Genomic DNA, 26,947 nt, shown 5'->3' with positions numbered 1-26,947 from the left:
TGGAAAGATCTTCCTGAGGAAATGCTATACTGATTTTGAACAAGAGGAAGCATTATACAGGAATACAGGAAGCAGATGAAAGGAACAAATAACACACACACTGTCGTACCTTCTCTTAGGCAGTCAAGTGTTTCTCGGCTCTCTCTCTGAAAAGATGACATGTCTCAAGTACTCTCTTAACCTGATGTTAAGATTACCCTAACAGCATATGGGAAAATGTCCTAGATGGTCTAAGGACTTCCAGTCAACAATATATTCTGTACTTACACTTCTCAAGAATGAGGAGCTGCCTCCTCTTACACCTCAAGCAGCAAGGGAAAACTAGAATTAATCCCATTAATCCCATCCTGGAACATTCCCACAGGGAAGCATTTTGAACAGCAATTTAAAAAGCCCCACTGTGCTCTCGGCAGTGGCAGGCACGGCAGGGCCAGCCCCGTGCAGGATTCCAGCAGCCAGCACAGCCAGCCAGCGCTGCGCTCCTCCTCAGCCCATCGCCTCCTGCCAGAGGCAGACATGCAGAGGGAACTCCTCTCCTTTGACATCAAAATTCTGAAAACCTTCACTCACCTGAATAAAAACTAGACTCCAGAATGTTGTTTTTATCAGAAGGAAGTCTGTACTCTTACTCACTTACTGCAAATTAGTTATTTTGTAGCCACAGAAGAGTCCAAATACAAAAATTAACCAGATATCAAACATGAATAAGAAATATAAACCATTACAAAAAGATTCACAGAAAATGACAAATATGCAGCTCCTTTCTAGCCCACCCTCTATGAGAGTACACATTATATCATACTTGATAGTTTTAAAAGTCAAACCTCAGAGCAAAGATCCAGGATGGTTTTAGTTCTCTCGATTTCCACATTAATCTAAACATTCATGAGGCCAGAGAATTCACTGAAATGTGAGTCAATTCTAATAACTATCAGTTGTTACTGTATTGTATTTTCATTGTTTACAGAGAACAATACACAAACATAAGATGACATAACCAAGAGCTTATTAAATGCCATAAGGTGTCTCTAAATGCTAGTTAAACCAAAAGACAATAAATACTGCCTAAGAGTCAAACATTATGCACAATACTACAGCATACATCATTTTAAGAAATTTAATTCCCGTTAAAGGAAGATCTAGATTTTGGTGAGAGTCCTTTCTACTCTTTAAAGGATAAATCATACTCCACAGGCAAAAAGGTAGTTAAACCAGGACTAAACCATACCAACATCTATCAAGTAATTCAGAGAAATAAGACATCCTTGAAGCCATCTGCTGGAGCTTCAGGCACTTCAGAGATGCTTTACAAAAAAAACCAAAGCATCTCTCCATGACAAGTACCAGAGATACATGGTGGTGCATTACACGTTTGCATTTCCTTATTATTTATGCTTTCAGTCTCTAACTACATTCTCAGTTTTGCAATCCAGAATTTAACCTGCTGTTTTGCTACAGTAATATGCTACCTCCTATCTGACTGACACAACAGGGCACTTTGTTTCTAGGGAAACAAAGAAACCACATACAGCAGTGTTGCGCGCAGATCTTCTGAGTCCTAAACGTTGGCTGTTGGCTGTGTTTTCTATCCAAATGCAAGGGTCAATTCAGCTTCAAGTATCACTCTACTGTGACATTAACCAAATCCTTCTGGCAAAGACAGCTCTATGATGTACTACTGTGGGATTTCCAAATATTGCAGGGTATTTCCAGACAGATCAATTAAGGAAAATTAATAAGAAAATGGGGAAAACTCTAGAAAAATCCTCTAGAGGCAATAAAAAGGAAGCAAATGTTTTGTAAAGCTGCTTTTTTTGAAGCTCATGCAGCACATATCACATACATAGACTTTGCTGACTAAGATTAAAATCTGAGCACACTCCAGTCCATTTACAACACAGCTGCACATGACTAATATACAGTGAGCTCAGATTTGTGTAACAGACAAAGCTGAAATACAGGATGAAGAATTGCAACAGAAAAGTCAATCAGATACAAAATAAATGATCGTGCTTATTCAGTTTCCACTGTTACTATTTTTTACAACTCCAATTTGAAAAGAAACTGGTTTTCAATATAAATTTTAATTTGTATTTCAAAGAAATCAATTCTGTCATAAAGATCATGGTAAAAATAAGCATCAAAGCAGGCACTTTTATTTTTTTAAACTTTAAAAAGGACAGGACCTATTTTACTGTTTAACACGTCATAGACTGGTACTTATTTTCAGCCAGTGAATAAGGGTAAACAACTAAAACATCCTGTGTACATGCAGCAGTAGTGAACGGGTTGGCTGGACAGCAGCTCTGTCTTTTGTCCTCTCCTTCCCCATACAGCAGCCAGGCTGAGTCTGGGTATGTACATGAGAAGGTGCAGAGACTGGGAATACCACCTGGGAGGCACAGACTTGAATGGGAAGCATTCAGGAAAGCGAAGTGCTTCCAAAGGCTATTTTGTTTCACAAAATAATATTATACATTTTCATTTCAAATATCCTTTCTTTGTCTAGTCTTCCTTTTCAGCCTGACTTTCCAACTTCAGCTCTGTCACCCTAGCCTTTCAGTAAAAGAATCTCCACCTTATTTTATCCTACTGTCTGTCAAGGCTGACAGTAAACCGTGACTCACTCTCTTATCATCCAAGTCCTGAATGGAGAAGTCATCTTTTCCCTTTGGAAATGCTGGAAAGCTTTTCCCTTTCACTCATCCTTCACTGTAGGATGAGGGAGAAGAGGGCAGAATAAGCAAAACATGTACAGATCATTCCAGTATTTCATTAATAATAGTATCTGCAAAATCACCGAAAGCTTTTTCACATTTAATTTGCAGGTAATCTATTTCAAAAGCCTTTGACACTGTTTCTCACAGAATTCCCCTGGAGAAACTGCTCCTCATGGCTTGGACAGGCATACTCTTTACTGGGGTAAAAAACTGGCTGGATGGCCAGGCTCAAAGAGTTGTGGTGAATGGAGTTATTTCCAGTTGGCCAGTCACAAGTGGTGTTCCCTAGGGCTCAGTACTGGGGACAGTTCTATTTAATATCTTTATCAGTGATCCGGATGAGGGGATTGAGTGCACCCTCAGTAAGTTTGCAGACAACACCAAGTTGGGTGGGAATGTTGATCTGCCTGAGGGTAGGAAGGCTCTATGGAGGGATCTGGACAGGCTGGATCGATGGGCCGAGGCCAATTGTATGAGGGCTGAGTGCTGGGTCCTGCACTTGGGTCACAACAACCCCATGCAACCCAAGCTACAGGCTTGGGGAAGAGTGGCTGGAAAGTTGCCCAGCAGAAAAGGACCTGGGGGGCTGGTCAACAACCAGCTGAATATGAGCCGGCAGTGTGCCCAGGTGGCCAAGAAGGCCAAAAGCATCCTGGCTTGTATCGGAAATAGCATGTCCATCAGGACTAGGAAAGTGATTTTCCCCGTGTACTCAGCACTGGTGAGGCCACACCTCAAATACTGTGTTCAGTTTTGGGCCCCTCACTGCAAGAAAGACACTGAGGTGCTGGAGCGCATCCATAGAAGGGCAGCAAAGCTGGTGAAGGGTCTAGAGCACAAGTCTTATGAGCAGAGGTGATGGAACTGGGATTGTTTAGCCTGGAGAAAAGGAGGCTGAGGGGAGACCTTACTGCTCTCTACATCTACCTGCAAGGAGGTTGTAGTGAGGTGGGTGTTATTCTATTTTCCCAGGTAGCAAGCCATAGGACAAGAGGAAATGGCCTCAAGTTGTGCCAGGTGAGGTTTAGATTGGATACTGGAAAAAATTTCTTCACCGAAAGTGTTGTCAAGCATTGGAACAGGCTGCCCAGGAAAGTGGTCGAGTCACCATCCCTGGAGGTGTTTAGAAGATGTGTAGATGTGGCGCTTAGGGACATGATTTAGTGGTGGACTTGGCACTTAGGTTAATGGTTAGACCTGATCTTAATGGTCTTTTCCAACCTAAATGATTATATTATTTTATTCTATGATTCTATATTAAAGCTACCTTCTTTAGCACTTTCATTCTATGCCACTATGTTCAAGACGTGGTCTGTCTACTTTGTCTTACGTACATGCTTTAAAAGGAAATGTGGAAGAAACACCTACAATCTATGAATATCAATGATCTACTGAGTCAAGTTAGTAATCTGAAGAAGTAATTTGATAAAAGCTTGCAGAATTATCAGAGAAGTTTTTAAAATGTTTAAAAATACAAGTTTACCAAATTGGAAACATCATCAGTTAATCAAATAGCTATGCAGACATCTTTACAGAAGACTATAATAAGAATTTGTTCATTCTTCCAGTCACTTCAAATGGTTCAGAAACGACTCATTAACGATAGAGTTATATCTAGACATGAGAGGTTGTGTTTCTGCACAGTAACGTAATGTACCTCAGCCTACTGCCTTGATCTAATACTCCCATAAGCACATGCAAACAACTTGTTCTCTTCACTCAGTTGTGCATAACAGACCTCATGCCTAGCTTTTAAAAGGAGAATGGCAAAGGGGGAGAGGGAGCCAGCCTTCCCAGGAAAAGCTTGTTAGTTTTCATTAAGCATTTATGTTTCCCAGTGTTAGCACAACACTTATTAGCAGAGGACTTCTGAATATAATACGTATTACAGGCCTAAAAAGAAGACACCTTTATTTAAAAAATTAACATTTCTTTCTTTTCAGGAAAGACAGGTTTATGTTTGGAATACAGACACTACTATTCAGCTAAAAGATGAGTAAATAATATGCTTCAGTAAATTTATGCTTCTATTTCCTGTGCAAAATTGATACAATGTCTTTACCTCAAAATCTACCACAACAGGACAGATTAGGCTGAAGAATGTGGATGAAATCTGGCTCACTGCCTTGTTGAACACGGTCTGCCTGCTGGGAGAATGAGCAGTTTTTATGACATGTGTACTCCTTCCCCATATGCTCCCCTGGCGTGTCTGCCATTAGTGTTTAAGTACATGGGGGAAAGCAACTGCCTCATAACAAAAAGAGCCCAGTCTGCACCAATTCTACCAAAAGAACACAAACAGACTGGTCCTGCTGCGGTACTGTAGTTGCAGGCATCATCGCCCAGCTCTTATATGGGAAGCAAAGAGTGTAACTGAGGTCCTAAGAGAAATGCACTGCTTTTAACTACTTTAAAGCTTTAAAAACATTTTTAAATCTTTATGGCTTCAACTGAAGCATGTTAATGACTGATGGTGAGAAAAGATTAATTATTCATGAATGTCACCTCAGGACATTCCCAATTTTTAATTGAAGTAGGCAGGCATAAAGCTATGGGTTACTTGCTCCTCTTACTCCCTTATTTGAGAACAGTCCCAAGGTATAAAGGAAAACGGATCCGGCCTCCCTCAGTTACTTCTGCTAAGGTGATCTTCAGGAAAATACTCTGAGAAGTTAGGTAGCTACAGGACAAAGAAATTGCATAATAATCAACATTGAGGAATGGTTATCCAAGAGCGTAAGAATAGATCTTAACATTACTCTTCCAAATAACACTAGATATATAATAATTTTTAAACACACTTAATTACATACGGAGCTTGAAGTAGCAGCTCAGAAACTGTTATGAAGAAAAGCAAAACAAATGCCATTTTTTAATTAACTGAATTTCTTTTCAAATAGATCACACTGGGTATATTAGCACCTGATATGTCATCACAAAGGTGCAAGTAAGAGAGATGAGATACTGAGGAAAATAAACTCAAATTTTTCCTTATGAAGACAGCCTATTGAGACAGAAATCAGGATGAAGACACTGTCACTTCTCCACAGACTACAAAAATACCACTTTGCTATCTGGCACTTAGCTTCACAGGTCTGTACTTGTGACTAGGAAAAGCAGATGAACAGTATGATTTTAAACATATGATACAGAGGGATATACAAAAAGCAGCCTAGCAGCCTTGAATTGTTTGTTAACCCAAAGGGGAAAAAAAAAAAAAAAAAAAAAAAAAAAGAAAGGAAAAAAACCAAAAAGAGATATTCACATATTTGAAGAAGAATCACTGGAAAAGATAGCTAACTAAGCATAAACCTAGGACTGGTTTTAGGCACAGTCCAAACAAGGAGTTATCTAAGGTAACAGACTGAAGAAGGCTGAGCAAGCCTCTGGCTATCAACATCTACACCCACCATCCCACTCTGGCAACTCAAGTAGTAGGTGACACTGAGGTTAGGTCTCCCAGTCCCTCTGTCCTTTTTGTTAGGCAGAGACTGTGAAGGTATTACAACAAAGAAATTCAATTAACGATTAAGAAGTCTTGAGATGACTCTGCATCTACCCACAGCTACCGATGTCCAAAATGCATAGCTATAAGGAAGTTCAGATCCATTTGGGACAGCCACAGAATTGAAACAGTTACTATCTCAAGAAACCTCAATGGCACACATAATAGCAACCCAGAAAAACCTCAGTTTTCCTACGTCCAAAATGTAGTAGGCGATAAAGCTGACCTGAACAGATTCAAATTCAAATTAATATTCTCACCCTAGCTTCAAAATCCCATCATTAAACTTCCCACCTCTGATTTATAAAGACCAACATTCAATAATGACAGCTGGCAACATCTCAACTTATCTGGGAATCGATCTTATGCACAAGAGGGTCTGGCAAATCCCACAGTCCTACTGCAGGGGCAGGGATCTCAGAGAAGTTCCAGTTTGAATTTAACTCAACAGAACTATGGAAAATTGTCTGCTCCTCGGTAGAAGTAAGGTAGCTTGCACTGAAAAACAGTATTTCTTGACTGCCAAAATTAATTTAATCCATAAGTAATTTCTGCTGTTGTAAAACAACCACAAAAAAAAAAAAAAAGCACCCCCCTGTTTTAAAGAATTTTCCTGTACATAGAATTCCCAGGCTCACTATCCCAACACTAAAGATGATGATCCTTTGGTCTTGATCAAAGTGAAGGAGTCTAACAGGATAGACTAAGAGCTTTAAACTCTAGAATATTGATGTGCAGCTTTCATCTAACCACTTAAAAAAACTAGAGCACACAGCAATTCTACCAGTGCACCACCTAGAAATATCACAGAAAACAGTAATGGATCTGAAAGAACTTCCTGATGGATATGTGCTACCCTCCATTTTGCATGTTGAATAACCTGACACATAAATGGCTTAGAAATAAGCATTGTCAAGGAGGTGTGCCTCATTTGTTAAAAAAATCTTGCAGAAACTGGAGAGGTAACTTGGAAACAGGTATCTCTTTACAGTGAGAAAAGGAACCTCTTTCAGATCAAAACCAAAGCATCTTAAATCCAAAGCCAATAAGCAGACTTTCTAAAGGACTGTTGCTTAAAAGGAAAAAAAATAAAACTCATGATATCATACAAGCAACATTGAACTCAATCCCACAGACAGAAAATAAACACAATGTCAACATCACATTTTCTGTTCCCGAATGAAATAACATACACAACAATGTTTCCAGGTATCTACTGACCTTAAATTAAAATGAGAATCCCCAAATATACAGATTCAATTACATTTTCTGTGGGTGTTTTTACTTCTCAAGTACTTATCTAAGTTAAAAAAACAAATAAAAATATTTCTGCAATACTTGACTCTGAAACAGACCACCTGCTCTGACCAAACTGAGGATCAAAGTACAAATCTTCACATCACTGGAACATACTTGTCCCGGTGAATATTCTATCAGAAATTCTAAAAGCATGAGAGATCTCTGTTCAGTAGTAACAGTGTTCTTAGTACATGTCCCAGCACCAGGCAAATGTATTTTAAATTCTGCACATAAACTTTGTGGGATGTTACTATGAATAAGTTATACATAAGTAAACAAGCTTTCAGATTCAGCAATCAAGCACTGGTAGACAACAACAGCAGACTAAATTACATGACAGATATCAACTACTGCCATGGGCAATGATTAGAAATCTTAATTACTTCAACAGCCAATAACTGGCACAGGAACAAATGAGACTGTTCACTGGTATTAAGAACATGAAACACTGGAGCCATCACAATTTTCCAAGGATTCAGACTGTCAGACTGGAGGTTTATCTCAATATTTCTGAATGTCTTGTTATGAAAATCCAGCTATAGCTAGGATTTCAAAAACCAAAAGCTACTCAGGTCCTCCTCACAAACCAAGCCTAGAAAACTAATTAGACCATTCTAATTATTATTCACAAAAGGAATAATGAAATTTAGCTAACTTGCTAAACTTGTTGCTTTTGTGAGTAAACCACCTACAAGAATAATTTCTGAAGACTGTTTGCACATGACTTCAGGTGGGCCAACTCAGTGGACACCAGAGAATCATTATAACTTTGTGCAATTAAAAAAACATTTTAAAATGGTGCTAGATTCTCATCTAATCTAGGTGGCGGGGGTTCTGCAAGGTATTTATGTTAAACAGTGTCAACATCTGTGATTCTTCTGGATTTGTATCATCAGAAATGGTCTGATACATGCAGCGTTATCTCAGATCATCAAAAATGCTGGATGTGTGACATGAAACTTGATCGACAGTCACAATCCAAACAATACTGGAATAAGGAATAAAACCCTCTACGAAATTCTATTTCAGAGACTATCAGCTGTGATGATACAACTATCTGGGCTAACTCAGGAAACAACCATTCCTGATGAGGGCACTAAACCACTTAAAAATTTAAAAGTCACCAAAATTAATTATGTTTGATCTTAGGTACTTTGTTGACTCATTTGATTCATTCAGCTGGATATAAAATTCTTTCATTAAAACTGATTTTATAGCTGTTTATACTGTGCATTAGGTACCTTCAAGCAAGTGGTTTATAGTAAGTTGGGGCAGACACACAACATGAGACACAGTTGACAAGACTCAGGTGTTCATCCACTTCTAGTACACAACACACCACCTGAGAGCATCCAACCTTGACATTAAATGCAGAAAACATCCATATGTCTAAAAAAGCTGCACTAATTAAACGTGATTTACTAAGGTGCCAGGTACTGGCTCAATCTGGAATCATGTTTTGGAATGGTAGCAGGAAACATCCCCAACAGCCTTACCAGGTCATTGGCAAGTGCCAAAGGCTCATCATCAAATAAGGTCTTCCTAGAGACCTCAGTGCTGGGCACAATCTCATAAGATGTGCAAGAGCCAGAGACGTTACACAGTCATTACAAGGGTTTTAGGCTAACAAATTCAGAACTAAATCTTGACTTGCATACTCTTGATATTTTTTGTTAAGACATTTCAAAACATTCAGGCATTAAGTATGTAATTTCTTCTGTGCACTTCAACTAAAGAAATTTGCTAATTATAGTGAACTAGTCATTGATGAGGAGAATCAAAAAAACACCAGTAACAAATGTTTAAAAGGACTTCAAGTACAATTATGTTGCTGCACTTTTGGTAGTTAAGGATGAAAACACAGAGTGGCTAACTTTTCATTTTATATAATAGCGTCCTCCAAAAGTAGAGGAAAGCAGACATAAAGCAGACTTTGACATGTAGTAGATTACAGGGCAGTAATATGGATACTATCAAAAATTTTTAAAATTCTTTCCCAAGTAAAGCAAAGCTTTCTCAATTGAAGTGGAAGAATATGCAGTGGAAGAAAATGCACTGGGAGATTACACCCAGACAGACACTGTCATGGCACGCACGCACACACACACACACAACAATTTATTCATGAAAGAATTTGTATATTACATAATTTGAAATGACTGTGTCTATGCCCTTGCATTCTCACACAGCTCCAGGTTTTAAGAAAAAAAAAAAAAAAAAGGCAAATAAAAAAGCTCAGCTTCCCAGCTAGGACTTCTGGCTGGGACCTTAACATTAAATGACCTTTACAAATTTCAGTTATAATTCCCTTTCAAATAAAAGTTTAAAAGATACATACACTTTTGTTTCATAGTCCTTCCAAGCTTTATCAAAGGGTTTTTTCAGGTCCTATCAAGAATAAAGAAAAAAATACAGTTAGTTCTATGTACATGAAAAATACTGTGGATCTAACAATGAAGACACACCTTGGCCATTTGCAGTGCCTACTAGAATAAGGGGCTCCACTCTTGAATAGCTCACCTAAGGATTGCATAAAAGCAATCTTGTATGCAGAATTAATATACTCATGTTTTTAAAAGCATCTCCAGGATGTTTTTTACAGCTCCATTTTACTCCTTAAAAGGTATAATCACTTGTCATCCAAAGAGCACACTGTGCAATTAATCAAATCAGCTATTTTCTCATCATTCCATCTCTTGCCTCACTGGAAAGAAGTGCCTGTCCTGAAGCAGTGATACAGCCTTGGCTAAGGACTTGATTCATCCCACTAAAGTTAAAGAAATCAATTTCCCACTGACTTAATGGGAACAGTATAGGCCATACGGCTCAACATAACTAATTCTGTGAGAATGTACTTATGTTCCAAATTCCTTTATTTTTTTTCCTCTGAAGAAGCCAGTTTGGATAAAATGATCTCAGCAAGTTGTAAAATTATTTCACTGATGTCTAAAAATCCAGCACTTGAAATTCTGCTGGAGTTCAAGAGATCAGTCAACTACAAAAATATATTGATAACTGTCAGATGCCAGAAAACTGCAACTACATATTAGGAACTAATTCTTACATGTCAGCTAGTTATTTCAACAATTATGAAATTAATTAAAGCAGCATTTGATTATTTTCTCAAGTCAGGAACATGCAGCAACAGTGTACTGTAATAAATGTATTTATTCTGACACAGAAAAAGAACAAGAGGAGTGAAACATGGTAAGCAAGCAACACAAAGATAATAAGCCTATCTTACTAAATAATCTATTTTCCCCAAGTACTTTACAGAGACCTTTTTTAGTCTATGCACATTTTATTTCCTCCTTCGATGTCCTAGAACAATAGCTGCCAGTCACTTCCTGTTTGCTCAGTAGTAAATGAAGTGTAAGCCAAATAAGTGTGTTGTCTATAGGCTTTGAAATTTATTGTAAACATATCATAATTTGAGTCCTAAATTGTTATTTAAAATAGGAAATAGCTTCAGGACACAAATAGATTTCATCTTTGTTAAGAAAAATCCTATGCTTATGCAGTCCAATATGTCTTTCTTAATAATCTGTATAGTTCCAGGTAATTTTGTAATGCTGAATAAATATACTATTAATAATCTTTTTAAATAAAATACCACCATCTCCTCAACTAAGTAAATATCTAAATTCTTACACCTCTTTCTCTGCTTATCTTATGTATCTCAGGGTTGTTTTTAATGCTTCTCAAATGTTTTGTATACATAGTCAAGAGCACGCCATATATGAAACCACAAGCAGAAGGGATGACTCAATTCACCCCCCAAAAAACAAACCTCTTGTTTATTAAGTCAATACACTACTTTAGTATCTCATGCCTTCCATTAAATAAAATTAATAAACTATCTAAATGTATTTATTTTACCAACAATAATATTATATATAAATAAGAAGATAAACATACCCCTTTTACTCCTTTCAGATCTCCCTTCAGCAAACTATCCAATGGAAAAGTGATTATGTTGTTCATATTCTGAATCTGTAACAAGAAAATTACGTCAAAACATTTAATATATTTTAAAACACTGAACACACACTCCCTCAATTTACACATTTCAGAAAGTTTCACAAGGAAATCTTATATATTATTTTCCTAACCCTGTGTTATGAATATGTTTATTAGTACAGCCAGTAATCAAAGATGGAGGCATCATGAGTTAATTAAACTTACTCTGGAAACACTATAACCTAAGACAGCAGGAAACCTGCAGAATTACTGCTGATGATAAATATCTCATCCAACAGTGACTGCAAAGTAAAACCACTAATTTTTACATTGCCTGATTTCACTGTTTACATTATATGAAAACAATTATACAGTTTTTCAGCACGTACATATTTTAAGCTCATCATTATATTTTAAATTAATCTTGTTTATTTTCCAGTCTCTTCCAACTTATTCCATAAAATGTATCTGCTATTTTTGGAATACATGGTGTCTTACTCTGACAAAAGTTATAAAGACAAAAGAATGTTGACCTGTAAAAACGCCACTATTCAGATATTTTCCGTGGATTTTTAAAGTAATACATCTGCCTTATTTACCTCATACAAACTCTGAAGCAAGGCTTTTATGAGGTCTTGAGTACGCAAGTAATTCAAGAAGAAAAAAAAATTAAAATTAAGACAACAGTAAAATAATCATTGTTTTAGATAAGTATCTGTACAATAATATTTTTATAAGGAAAAGTATTAAGACAGACAGTAGCAATAAGACAGTAAGTAGCATACACCAGAAAAGACTTCATGTTCAATCATTTATGATTCAGGGAAAATGTTCTAGGTATGGTCCATGATGTCTAGGCACAGAGTTTAAACTGTAACAATTCAAATGGATTGCACTGAAGGATAAAAACCAGAGTATTTTAGAAACACATGATATAAAAAAAACAGGATAACTTTTGCTGCAGTTTGGTGAAGGTTGCCTTTGGATTCTTTTTTTTTTTTTTTTTTTTTTTTGTTATTGTTAGCTGTTCTTTTAAAATGTGATTTTTTTCAAGAAGCACTGGAATATATATAGGAGGATGGATTTAAAATGTTCAAAGTACAGAAAGAACTATGCATCATGTAGCAACAATTGCTTATGTTTCTTTGGGAACAATGTCAGGAACATCAAAGTCCCTTTTAACATAACCTACCCAAAGAAGAAAGGACACTAACAAGAACTTCAGGAAAAAAATATTTCCAATTGTGATGCTTCAGCCTCCCCAGAATAGAAAAATACAAAACATTATCACACTACAGTTACTTGGTGGCCTCACTAGAACAGACTCACAGATCCCAATCCCCAGTGGTACTCAACAGCTGCTACTAAAACAAACAAAGCCCCCAAACTCCCACCCTTCCTCTTTGAAGATACTACCATATTGTATTTGCTTGAGATTTCATACATCAATTTTAAAGGTTAAACAGATTGCCTCTGCATGGGAAGGTTGAAGAGATATAGAAAATCTGTTCTTCTAAACCCTTACCATAAATGACATTTCCTTTCCTTGAACGTACTCTTCCTCTTCCCCAAAAAGCTGTAGGACTCAACCACAGCCCTTTAGAATCAACAAGTTAGTTTTCAACTTTCTGTTGCTTTTTTTTAAAAATACGTCCTATAAAAATTGCATGAGCACCATCCACACATGCTTAGCTGGCAGTGCTGGAAACCACCCACCTCATAAGTTCTCAGCAATACTACAATATCTGCATATCAACAGAACCATGCTCAAAGCTACCAAAATTGTATGTTGTAGATATAGGAGGTAAGAGAAAAGGTTTAAATCGCACAAAACCTAGGCAAAAAAATAAAAAGTGGTAGAGGAAGACAGATGGAACACGTACACCGTACACCTATGGACACGCATACCCAGAGTGGTTATCCAGGTGGAAAAGCAGAAGAGGTCTCATCCAAGATACCACCCTATGCAAAGCTTTCTACTTTGTTAATCTATTTTATTAGCATGATGCAGTCAAATATCTAACCTAAAGATCAACACTTCCATATCCTCCATTTTATTATTCTTTAAATCCAGATAAATAAGCACAAAGCAAGAATAAAGCATTTCTCAACAGCAGACTCAAAACAACTGTTTTTTCCTTAAGTCAGAAAAGAAAAAATGTTAGACCCTGAAGTATTATCCCAGACATATTCATGTAAACATCAGCCAGACTCCAAAACAGTTCTGGATGTTGCCTAGAATTTCAAATCATGGTGCCTGAAGTCCAAAGCAACTTTAAAAAATGAATAGAAGAAAAAATACAAAATTCTTTTTAGAAGTTTGGAGAATGTTTGTCTAATCAAATTAATTCCTTCTGTATGCTATCACCTGTATATTACTATCAGCCTATTGTGTTCCCTATGCTCCTAATTTATTTGCAACAAATGTAAACATACATAATGCATGAACTTGTCATTATTAACCTAGTTAGATGAATCATACTTGCTCATATTTATAAATCAGCAAGCAATACAAAGAAAGATCTTACATGTTTGTCCCCTCTTTCTTGAGAAGCTTAAGCTGAAGTATCTAAAAATATAGACCCATTTTCAGCACGCAGAGAAGCATTAATATGCTGCAGCTCCTACTTTGTATGTATATAGGGAGCTAAAATGTATACAACTGCCTCTACATTTTGACTATTTTATGTTTTAAATTATTCTTTAAAAAGAAACATACACAAAGATGCAGGAAAGCTTCACAGAAATTAAAATTGTGTGCCAGAAGAACACTAGCAAGTTCCATGTGTTTTAAAAAAAAAGAAAGGAAAAAAAAAAGCTGACCTGGTTACCACTTCCAACACTGCTGCTTTGGCAGACTCAGTTTTTCCCTGACAGCTTCCAACAAGATAGGATGACAGACACATGATAATAAATTAAAACTTCCTAAGTTGGAGAACGCTCAGAGGAGGAGAAGAAATGGCAGGAGGGAGAACGTAAAAATAAACAAACATGTAGCTGCCAGAAGTGATGGTAGAGGCAACAGGCAAGCCAACATTTGTGAAGGGGAAAGAATATTTTCAAGTAGTTTACGAGTCTATGGCTAAACACTGACGTTCTTCATTTGCCAGCCCTCCTGATTACTTTAATGAGTCTTTTCCAGAACTGCTTTGGATATTGGTGCCTGCAGCACTTCAGTAAGTTTTGTTTTCTAAATCCAAGAAAACAAAGAAAAAAAACAAAGTAAAAAAGCCTCCTCACTACTTCAGCAGTTACGTGCTTTTCTTAATACTCATAACAGAGCAGACCTTAAAATATTTTCAATTTAAATTGAAGTTCAGGCAGTTTGAACAGTGTATATGACTCCTATTGCTATTACTAAATTCTAGATGCAGCCCATGTAATTGGCTGTGGGCTTCTCAATCACCAATGAACTCAGGTGTGCACAAGTGACGGTTGTACCATCTGCTGACAAATCACTGTGTAAGTTATTTTCATTTTTATTTTTTGACAAGTACTATTGGATTTAATATTTATGAAGCTTTCCCAGTGATGTGAGCTTTAGTAGGACAAGGCCAATCAACACAGCAGGGAGCAGCAAGTGGAAATCAAAACATCTGCTATAAACAAGACGCACTTTGTTTGTCTGAACTTCAAGCTTTTAGCATCCCAACCCAAGACTTCAGAAAATCGTGTAACGCAAAGACATATGGCACAAACTTTCCCCTCCGCACCGTGCCTCCCTCCTGCACACAAGGACACAACACTGCCTTTCCTCCGCCCTCGCCCCCCGCCCCCCTGCAGCGCAGGGGTGTGTCCCGTTGCACAGACCATGTCCCACCAGGCCGGTGGCCGTGGGGGGACATCACCCACTGCCCACGGCTGCCGCAGGAAAAGTGACTCCAGCAAAGCAGGAGCTGAACACCACTAAGTGCCCACCTGGGGCTGCTGGCTCAGCTGCCCAGAAAAACGCCTTCGCACGAGATGCCCAGTGTTGCCACCACGTACTACTTGGAAACAGCCCCTGAACCGCCATCGATACGTGAAGTGGCTGGGAATTTCTTTATTAGGAAGCGCAAGAGCAAAATGACAGGAAATATGTTTTGAAAGGTATTCTTAAAAGCATGAAGTGAAGAAATTTAAAAGCAAAGGAAGAAAGAGAGTTGAGGTTATTCCAGCTCATCTTCCCTGTCAGTGGAGGAGAATTCCCAATTGCACATTTTCTAACCTAGGTTCAAAAAACCTAAGTGGTAAATTTCTATTGCTTTCTCTTGGACATTCCATCTAATATTTTAACAGTGAGATCCCATTTACATTAAATTTATTATATTCCTCTTCCACAATCACAGTTATCTGTGAGGCAAATCATACATTTCCAATTCTTCTAAGCTTTCTTCATAAATCAACCTATTCAAGCCCTGATCATTTTTTGTTACTGTCCTCTGAATTTCTTCCAGTTGGATCAATATATTTTTGGCAAAGAAATAAAGGTATGATTCCAGGTGGAGCTGAATCCATGCCACTAAGGAGGAATTATTACATCTGGGTTTATATCTTTACAAGCGTAAATCAAACAGTACTCATATTTTTTTTTCTCTCACCATTAAGCCAAACTTTCCTTAAGTGCACCAGTGAAAAAACAGAAACAACACAACTTAGATCATTAAGCTTCACGTAATACTCCAATCTTAGATACGTATACCTGTAGCTTTTTTATATACTTAACTAAGGTGAGTCCTTCTAAACAAGATATGCTTGTGAAGGTTCAGGCACCAAACATTTTTTAAAAACTTAGTCTGAACTATTATTAACTTCAAAAGAAAATTCTGGGCATAAATTTCTTAAGTTCATTGTATAATGAAGAAAGATATTTCCTTCAGTTTTGTTATTTGTTACCTTATAAATTTAAGCAAATCTCCTTTCTTCTTACTTTTAAAAATTGAAATAAAACAGGAGCATATAGTCAGACAAATATTATCACTGTTCTTTCATTTCTCCTGGCTAAAAATCCAACGATTATTAATAGAAAAACTTCTCACATGGAATCTCTTCCTCCCAGTTACCTTCCACAGAATGGAAATATTAGATTCCAATCCTCCCAATCCAGCATGTTTCATTAGCTTTAAGTTTAAATAAATGGAAAAGAAATTACAAGAGTATGTAGAATAACAACAAATACAGAAAATGGAATTTGTTGAATAGCTACTTCATCTTCACAGATCAAATCCCTTTTCAAGGACTGCTGACAAAGATGACAAGCAACTACAGATTTTATTTCTTCTTGGTGTAGCAATCTAAGAAGAGGATTTAAAGGAAAAAAAAATATTTAAAGTGCAAACATGTTGCAATGAGCCTTTCCTTGTCCTAATATTTCTCATATTAAGACTCACACCTTTATCACTCGGTGCTAAATTTATTAGGAAGACCGAGTAATTAACATTATAAGCAAGTGACATACACACCTAGCCTACCCGGTAGCTGTGGGTGCTGCCATTCTGTCAGGAATTAGCAACAAGGTTACCATCAAGAAGCAATATTCTACTTGCCACAAAAGGTACCATGTTACCTCTGAAAATGGCTCTAGTATTTTCTGATAGTTCACTACCAAAAAAGACATACTGATGGCTCAGTCTTCTTAAAAACATTTCTAATCCAGAAGAAGAAAAATCTGTGGCTTGATATGGGAATTATGGCAAGAGGAAAAAAATTCACAGTATACAAAACTGATCCAAAGAACGTGTTAGAAAGTCTAAAGTGAGTAGTTACAAGGACCTGATATACAGTAAATGTCAATTTATTTCTTCTCTTAAAGATGTGTTTTATAAATAATTTCAAATGTGAAGCACCAAAGTTCTTCGAAGTTTTTTTCTTCAGTTTTATGCACTATTTAAAAGTGCACACATAAAAGTAGCATAGCAAAACATATTATAAAAACCCCAGGACCTGAACATTAATCTGAATAGTTTACAGTTGAATAACTGGATTCCAAGAAAAAAAAACCTTCAGCTGTTAATTAAATACTTTAAAACATTGACGCCTTGATATGTCCATGAAAACATCAAAGTCTTTGGGGAAACCTTTAGAACTACTAGAGAAAACAAGAATACAAAACCCCTGTTAAAGCAGACCAACTTCAGAATAGCTTTCCTTTACCCTACTAAAGACAAGTTTAAAGAAATTCTCTCTGCAGAAGCACTTGAGAGCTACAGCTCTAAATGCCACCCAGGCCAAGAGCTGAAAGAACACATCAGCTTCTAGAAACAAAAGCAAAATATATGATAAAGCAAAACGTGACAGTAGCCTTAAAGCTTTGCCAGTGTTAATAGCTTTGGCATCTGTTCCAGTCTGAACATGTCCTCTCACTTCCTTGCACATTCCCCACTCATTTCAGCTAAATTCTTCTGTGGAAATTCAGCGCCCTATGAAACTCCAGGCACAGGTCTATTTAAGAAGAGTACCTTTCACAATGTTTTTTTTTTTAAGAGCAGCAGGTTGCATGGCCCTGGCTACATTTTTGATTAACATATGTACAATCAAAGTATGCTGGGTGCTACAAAGAAACGCCAGGAGAGGGACGTTTTCACTGCCAATATGCTTAAAGCCTTCAGGTTTGGATACTTCACCACCCTGTGAGATCGTGTGGGGCTTGTTAGGCCTATGGATAGGAGTAAAAAAAAAAAAAAAAAACCACCACACCCCAAATCATTTCCAACTACTGTATAGGACTTTTTACACTAGTCAATACCCTTGTAACCTCTTAGAAAACTAGATCTCCTTCAGTGAACTTATGAACAGATTTTCAAAGTGACCAGTTACCAACAATTTATTCTAGTGGTATTAATTCCTAATAGGCAAAGTTACATAAAACTATGATTTTGTTTTATAATTCTTTTACAATTCTAGATTTCTTGTTTATAAATATGGTATTTTCAGACAATAATGAAGTTTCCATCTTTTTTTCATATGTATTAATTTATGGAGAAAACTATTTTCCTAGAGAGAAGCCATATTCAAGGATCATCAGGTTCCTCTATTTGTTCAGTTTTCCTTTGCTAGTCAGGAGAAAAAAAAAAAAAAACAAAAACAAAACCAGAAAACTTCAAGCCTCAACAATATCAAGCATATTAGGAAAGGGCAGAACCTTACAGAGACCTTTCCTTCACCAGACAGTATTAAAGGAGAGAGAAGGTACCTATGCTATTGCAATGTGTAAAAGAAAAAGTACATTCATGTTCATGCAAAATTATTTGCTTCAAAAATAGAGAAAATCAGAATCACAAACTGAGAAAAACTAAAGAGCTACTATCTCATGACTTAGCCTCTTCATATATATACAAACTGAAGCAAAAATACATAGTTGCTAGTGAAAAAGCAGTACACAGCAAAAAGATTTCGAAATATTCCTTGGAGAAGACACACAAAATGCTTAGGTGGAAAAGAAAAGGTAATAAAAACATGCATCCTGCTTTCTATACATATTTGTTTTTATTTTCCTTTCCAGTTTGTGGAAGAGAAGTTATTCTTGTCAAAAACATTTTGCAAAGATAGTAATTACTGCTTTTAAAGGAACAAATAGCTAAGATTTTTGGTAAAACAGCAACGTTTTTTTAGCTTTTAAAAGTCTTCTTGAAATATAATACATTAAAAGGTTTTTTCTGAGGAGGGGGTGCAGCTTTTAGTAGATTGCTTTTTAAAAGCACCTAAACACCACAATTCCCAGATCCATTTGCCTAATGAAGTCACCATATTGCAATTAATATATAGAGAGGGGGTTTTAGCCAACAGAAGGTATCAATTAGAAGACCCATTGTATTTCCCCTTCCACATGAGCAGTCTACCTCTGTATGGGGGACTCAGGATAACTGACTGACTCACACTCAGTAAGGATGCCTCTTCTGATACATAATGTCAGGTATTATTTGTATATCCAGAGATATTCAATTCAATATGAAATAGTTTCACTGTTGATAAATACACTTGGGGCTAGATTCCCTCTCATCAATATCACAACTGGGTAAAAAGAGAGGACAGCATGAGGGAGTGAATGGGACTACCCTAAATCCCAGCAGCTGGAAACATTCCCCAAAGAACAGAATATGACCAGCTGGCTGCAAGCTACAGTCATTTGGTCTAGAGTCACAAAAGCATTTCATGTGTCTCCATCCTATTGATTTCAGCAGGCAGAGACTTTTAAATGCTTGTAGGAATCTGGGTCACCTCCCCTTCCCAGCTCCTGGTTTAAGGGTTCTGTGGTTTCAAGCAAATTCGGGACTTTGACATGGGAAAGTTCTAGCTAGTAGGATGTAGTCAGGCTGCTCTGTTGTGCCCTCTGGTTAATGTGAAATTGAGGCTGAAATATCTCCATTCATAATTAAAATTCCCATTCTTCCATTTGGCTCACTGAAGAGTGCTTTTAAGACTTATTGGCTTCAGCTGCAGGATTAGTCCCCAGTGGACACTTTGTCATTATAGCATTAAGTTTGATTTTGTTTTCCTGACTCTCTTCCCTGAGAAGCAAGAGACTCCTCTTCCAGGGACACTAAAATCTCCCTTTATAAATACAAAGTGGGAAAAGCAACATGAACACAGAGTAAACCAAGTTGGGTTTTGCTGGTTTCACAATTTTAAAGCAAACTGATACATGTGTTTTATAATACATGTTATAACTACTTTATTGTGGGAAGCTTTTAGACATGAGAATTGTTGGAAGGGGGGGTTTTGTTGGGTTTGTTTGGTTTTTGTGGTGGCTTGCTTTTTGTTTTTCTTTTGGTTTGGGTTTTTCTGTGGGTTTTTTGTTGGTTTCGGGTTAGGGTTTTTTTTTTGATTTTTGCAAGGGGAAAGGCTAGGGCGTGAGACATTTTTCTAAGCAGAGAATTTTTTTAAGAACAGTGATTACTAAAAAACAAATTGTCTTCAACACGAAGAGCTGTTGTAATTCAGAAACACAGCCTTTGTAATGACCTTAAAATTTCAACATGTTTTTCTTAAGTAGTTCTTACCAAATTTTTGAAGAGTGCAGTTAATTCCTTTGTAAACACAGAAAATTTTAAAAATGCTGTTCCCAAATCTGGGTCATCCCTGCAAACACAGTTGCCTCCAAATTTCTCCAGTGCTTGCGTATACTGTTCTTCATTTTCCACGTGAGCTTCAAAAAGAGCAAAACATGAAAATATCATCAGTAGATAAAAGGTTATTGAAATTACAATTGAGTTTTTTAATAAAAAACCAACACCTTTTCAAAAGATTTCTGCTAAAAATGTTTAGCTGATACAAGAAACATTTATTATTTATAATTTAACACTGATATGCCAGAAATGTGACATATCTCACTAATTATGGTTTGCATATATCTATCCACATGTTGTACAAAGAACACTGTGTCATCAAGACAATTATCTGACAGGTATCCATTCTAAAAAGACCCACAACATTTCTGCACCATACGGGAGACCATATAACAAGTCCCAACTCCTATAATGAACTTTTAGAGTCTTTTATTAACACTATAATCTTAACTGTGTGCTGTTATGTTTAACTGTGTGCTGAACAAAGAAACAGAGGGAATCAACTGTGTTGGCAGAGTCCTGGATCTTACAAGAGAAAGCAACAGCTCAAATAAGACTCTCGGGTCATCTTAGGAAATGGGACTACAAACTACCTTACAGATGATGACAAAACCTGTATCTGTGTTAGCTCCCCGATTCAGAGCAGCAGTGGGGATCTGAAGCAAATCCTAGCAGTCTGCATTTACCACAGGTCAGTTCAGTTCTCAAAGCAGTTTTGATTCCCAACAACTAGATTCCTTTCTGAGACAATTAAACCAGAAGCAGTCCAGTGCTTAACAGAGACAGCAGGTTCTGAATCACTTGTGTGGGCTGCACCAGTGCAAGTCATGCAGCACATACCTAATGTTTCTGCCTTTCAGAAAGCTTTGAGCTGCAGGTGTTGGGGGGTTATTCAGCCCAGGGGGAATAAGACAAAATCTAGGCCTAAAGCAAGTTCCTCTGATTCTAATATAAAGGAAATCTGTGGGGACTCAGCCTTAACTACTTCAACCTACTGATTCACTCCTAGGACAGCAGATTACTTGCTTGTGTAGCCAGGCATAAGAAGTCCCTGTCAATTTGATCTGTGGAATAAAACAAAAAGTCTTTCTGAACCCAGGCTTAGTGACCATGTCAAGCTTGAGTGCATGGACGACGCACACCAAGCTGACACCTGAGAAAGTTAATGTTGCCTATTTCTTATTCTAGCTGTGGCCAATTTCTAACAATTCAAATGAAGTCAGAAAAAAACCATACCCTAGAAAACAAATTATGCATTAATGAGAACAAAGACCCTTTTTTGGTCTTTACGTGAGACCAGCATAAACCCTGAAGACTATTTAGAGAGGTTTAATCTGTTCAACCAAGCAATGATCCAGTTCCATTTCAAGCCCATTTGTATACATCAAAGACCCCTGATGCACCGTCCTTTCTCCAAATTTCTATGAATTACTTATACAACCTGTTCAATGAATCTAGCATGCTCCAACTTAAACAAAGCCTGCCTGTTCACATTCCTATTTGAACAGCCATTCAATAACTTCATTTCTCAAATAGCTACAAATTTGCTCTAACTTCCAACATATGAAACTAAAATCCTGTGGAGTAATGCTATAATATTGTGTAATTAGACTGTTATAATGTATATACAGAATTACAAGTTACACGAACAGCGTTAATTCTACAAGTTTCTACCTTGAGTGCTTGCCTGTAAAAGACAGTTTGCATATAGCCATTCAATTTAAAAACTAAGTGCTGGCACTGAACTGTATTTATTTCTCCTCAGCATCAACAGCAGGGCCTGAGCACTTACCAAACTTTTTGCTAGCTGAGCTGTAAGATGAGGTAAGGATGTTCAACTAATACTACTGTGTGACGTACACAGACCTGAACAAGCTTTGAACAAACTGGCACAGACAGCAAAAAGCAGGACGTGGCAGGTCACAACTCCACCAGTTCACACGGCTACCCAGCAACGAGTTATTTCCATATCGCTTTCGACATTCTTACTGCTTCCTGCATCCAGCTTAGCGTATTTGAACCCAGGTGAGGGTGGGGGTCAGGGCACAATTCATACAGCAAAAAGAGAAAGCTGCCACTGCATGAAAAGAAGGTGAAAAGGCTGCTACCATTGTAGTTAGATGTGCAATCAGCAGCTGAGCCATACTGACTTTTTACCTTAGAAAATAAGAGCTTTCTATTCCATACAGTACCTGCAAGAGTTTTCTATTCCCCAGCATCCTAAGGACTGCTCTTCTGGATCTATCTATCAGATTAAACAAAGCCAACAAACCAGCAGCTCAACAGCAGTTCTGAAACACTCCCCAGAATGCTGATGGTAGTTATTGCAGCAATACTATTAGCTGAGCTGGTACTCCACAAGTGCTTCTGAAGAACACAAAATTGTATTTTTTCATGGAATCCTCCAATTTTCTTCCTGATGGATTTTAAAAGTTTCTCTACAAACAAAAGGTTTAGAAAAAAAGAAATCTGAGCGAGGTTTGTTTGAGAGCTTAGTTTATTTCTTAAAAAAAAAAAAAAAATCCTCTAAATTATGTACAAATTGGAGTCACTATCTAATCATAATGGTTTCTAAATTCACATATTAAAAAAGAAAGCCAGAACATGTATACCTATACTAAATATCCAGTAGCTATGTTCTTATGAGTACAGGACCACAGTTTTTGCTTTGTTAGAAGAAACCCCAAGGGCTGGCAAGTAGTCTGGGTTAATGATATTTGTGCTGGTGGAAGAGAAATGCCTCCAAACATTTATTGTCAAGATTGGACAGCATGAATTTAAAAACTAGTCAAGGTACTGATTTTACACAAAAACTGCAGCGATTTGCTATAATGCTCTAACAAGTACACTGATCATGAGGCATAGTCAAGCACTCAAAGATTAAAAAAAAAACAAAAAACAAAACAAACAAAAAACAGAAGAAAGGATGCCAAATAAATATATAACAGGTAACATAACTCCTGATGAATCTTAAACTGGACCCTCCACAATTCAAAGATAACAGCTTCATTATGTTAGGCAAAAAGGAACTTCCTTTCAATTAGCTGATAAGAATTATACCACAACAGCAGTTCTTGTTATAACCTTATATCTAAACATCAACATGCCCACAAGTTCTGTCAGATATTGGTGGCTCTCCAAGGTCACCAGGCCTATCTATTTTGCATATAATACAGGTTTTGTTAGTTCTAATTGCTATGAACTGCAAAGTGTGAACAAAAGCCAACAAAATGCTGTTTCTTATCCACAAAAACAAATGCTGTTTCTTATTCACAAAATGCTGTTGATCCACAAAAACAAAAGCCTCAGTTATTTTTTCAAATAAGATAAACACACAAATCTCCATGAGATGGGCACACACATAAAAATGCACACAGCTATAGTTCTTTGTATTTTTATCATGACAATAAAAATTGTAGCTCAGCTCTCTCTTTTCATGAAGTTCTCAACATAACTAACTGGTAGTCACCAGAAGAGTGAGGTTTCATAAAGCAGTAGAGCCAATGTAGCTTCTTATTGCTGCCAAAGACAGTAATTTCACCCCTGCCATGCCCTCAGCTCTCAATGACACATACGCCTCGTCATTTCAGGTGCTCATCTAATCCCAGTGAAGTTGGATTTCACTGCATATGTAGCTTTATGTGAGCTAAAAATCTCATCTAGGGATCTGCCAAGCACCGCAGTGGCAGAAGGAACAGGTAGCCCGGGTCTGGTGGAAAGAGGAGAGCATGGCTTCCCCACTTGGTAGATGGGTTCAGCTACCTCAGAAAATTTCATCCTTATTGAGCTCATGATAAAGCAGCTAGTTCAAGACTACTATTTAAAATGTACATTCTTCTGTTCTCAGAGTTACTCACATAATACTTTCTCTTCAGTAAGATGACTGTTTAAATCCCCCAGTTTCACCAATATAAACTACCAGGAATTATTTTGTACTTACCCAGACCAGATATGTTTATGGCTTTGACAGATTTTTTCATTTTATAGAGAACAGTTCGGTCAACATCCAGAGCCTAAAACAAAAGAGAAAAATTGAATGTGAAATACTGGATTGTCCTCTGGTAAACCTGTGCCCTGGAAACTTTCTGTAATTAAAACACTATTATGTTAGTTAACTTTATTTCTGTAATTAATAAATTACTTGCCAGTTGCTTCCACCCCTATCCTTACAATCTATTCTGTTCCTTTGTCCACAGAAATACATCTTCCTTCTTTTGCTGGTGACCAGCATCACATATACACAGCACCATCTAAAATGAAACTATTTGCACAGTATCTTCTTCCTAGGTTAAATTATTAAAGAAGCTTAAAACAGATTCAGTCCATTGTATGTTCTGACACTGCCGAAGGAACAAGTAATATCACTTCCCTATGCAGAATATTAAAAATGGAATTTAAATTCAGTTTTCCCGGATAATTTTATTAATTGCACTCTCAACTATATGAACTTTCTCACTGCTATGCTAAACAAAATAAACTGTATATCTCTCAAATATCTTTCACACATTTATCACTAGGCAATGCTTTCACAAATACAACATAAAATTCAAGTTTAAATTCTGCCCAGAATACACAAGCACTTATAACCAATTTGTTTCAAATAAAGAAGTGGAAGCAGGCAACCATTTTGCTCACTGAAGTGAAATATGGGCAGTCCCAAAAATGTATAATTGTTCCAGAATGGAGAAGCAGAATTATGGTTATACAAAAGAAAAAACCTTTGTGAAACTGCAAGAAATTTCAAGTATGAGTTCCAGATATGGTGGTGTCTTTAGACCCCACTGAAGAACAAAACTGAACACTACAGATTATATTATACCAAGAGCTGTTCAGCACGATGCATGCTAAAAAAAGCAAACAAAAAGCACCAAATTCATTCCAGCTTTCATTCAAAAGATTTCAGTGAATTGCAGCAGCTACACATCTGACCTACTATTGTTATATTGTCAATAATTTTTGTAAGAGAAATGATGTGAAAAAGTCGGTCCCTAGGACCCTCTATCCAATTATTTTAACATACTGAATGTAAAAATAAATATTATCCCTCGTATTTATGGGAGTATTCTTAAACTGATTCCATTCAGACCACAAATAGCTGGGCAAAATCTCTGCAGCATTCCATGGAAACCAACAGATTTAGCTGTTGCCTTAACATTAACATTGTAGTGTCATGGTACTACTATAGCCACTGGAAGTTTTACCACCAACATCCTTATAGTTTGCATCTGAAACATATTAGCAGGAGAAGTGCTGAGGCTTTTTCACCTGGAATTCTGAAGTAGAGAGGAAGGGAAAAAAAAAACCCTAAGAAAGCCTATAGAAGTCACACATAGCTCTATTCACCCTCTTCAGCAATTTGAATTTCATCCACTATAACAAACCTGTACACAGTGCAATCTCAAAGGTTAGATTAGTCACCTAATGGGTGGATGTGTACTCCACACCGGGATGGGAGTACACAGAGTAAACTCCCCCATTGTGTATTTGGTAATTTCTAAAAATAACCTCAGAAAAGCACCATCCGATCAGCTGACTACAGAGGAATGATAATTTAATCTACAACTGCAAAGGGCAATTACCCTCCTAGAGACAAAGTGAAAGGAATGTCTCCAACTACAAGTATAACAAATAACAGTCCAAAGGGAAGGCTGAAGCCAGACACTTAAAAGTTATAGATTCATTTTCCAGCTAAATCTCAGATCTGTGTGTGCAGTTGATAAATCGCTTAATCTCTGCACTTCAGTTTGGGGGATGGGGAGAAGAAAAGAGAGAACATAGTACTTAAAAAAGAGAAGCGATGGAAATATAAACACACTGGGTGAATTATAAACCTCTCGTACTATTGTGGTCAGGGATCCAGACAGACCTATGGATTCATAAAATCTTCTGTCCCATGACTGCCTCAGTCAGAAAGCACAGACTCTCAGTAAGGAAAAAACTTCAAGATCTCTTCCTCAACCAAAGCCATCAGTTTGGTTTGCAACTTCTCTCAATCAACTCGCACTTTCACCGGGATTAGGCAGTAGAAGAGCAAACCTGTACAGCGCAGCATAGCCAGGGTCCAACAGGATCAACAGCTAACGCCTCTAACACACCAGTGACAACAATTCAAGCATCTAGTTATCTCAGCCAGCTGGTCCACATAAAAATTCCAAACAAGGGTGACAGGAACAAAAAAAACCCACAGACAGTACTGAGGTAAACAGAACAAGCGAAACCTAAAGCCCTAACATGGTGAAAATGTACAGGACTGCCAGGTCAGGCTTCCCTGGGTCCTCGCTTCTTCCCCTGTCTGCCTTTTCAGCTGTGCCAGTGGAAGTTCTTGCAGGGATGTGTCGTAAACCACAGGAGAGAAGCAACCTGTGTTTAAAATGACACAAGGGGTGAAAAAAAAAAAAAAAAAGTTATTTTTCAGTTCA

At 37.3% G+C, this 26,947-nt stretch overlaps 1 protein-coding gene across 6 annotated transcripts in view; it reads right to left on the bottom strand.

Annotated features, from left to right (window-relative positions):
• ASAP2 (ArfGAP with SH3 domain, ankyrin repeat and PH domain 2) overlaps nucleotides 1-26,947 on the bottom strand; it is a 90,657-nt gene that overhangs the window by 42,780 nt on the left and 20,930 nt on the right. For all 6 annotated transcript variants that reach the window (XM_042803501.1, XM_042803500.1, XM_042803498.1 and 3 more), the window contains exons 2-5: nucleotides 24,469-24,541; nucleotides 20,463-20,608; nucleotides 11,443-11,517; nucleotides 9,863-9,912 (exon numbers count right to left, since the gene is read on the bottom strand). In XM_042803501.1, the coding sequence (XP_042659435.1) occupies nucleotides 9,863-9,912; nucleotides 11,443-11,517; nucleotides 20,463-20,608; nucleotides 24,469-24,541 (344 nt within the window). The remainder of the gene's footprint in view (nucleotides 1-9,862; nucleotides 9,913-11,442; nucleotides 11,518-20,462; nucleotides 20,609-24,468; nucleotides 24,542-26,947) is intronic.

This window comes from Tyto alba, unplaced genomic scaffold, assembly GCF_018691265.1.
Source record: "Tyto alba isolate M040663 unplaced genomic scaffold, T.alba_DEE_v4.0 Super-Scaffold_40, whole genome shotgun sequence".
NCBI classification, from domain to species: Eukaryota; Metazoa; Chordata; class Aves; order Strigiformes; family Tytonidae; genus Tyto; species Tyto alba.
Note: the sequence above shows the minus strand (reverse complement) of the source record. Positions and strands in the feature narration are given on the sequence as shown.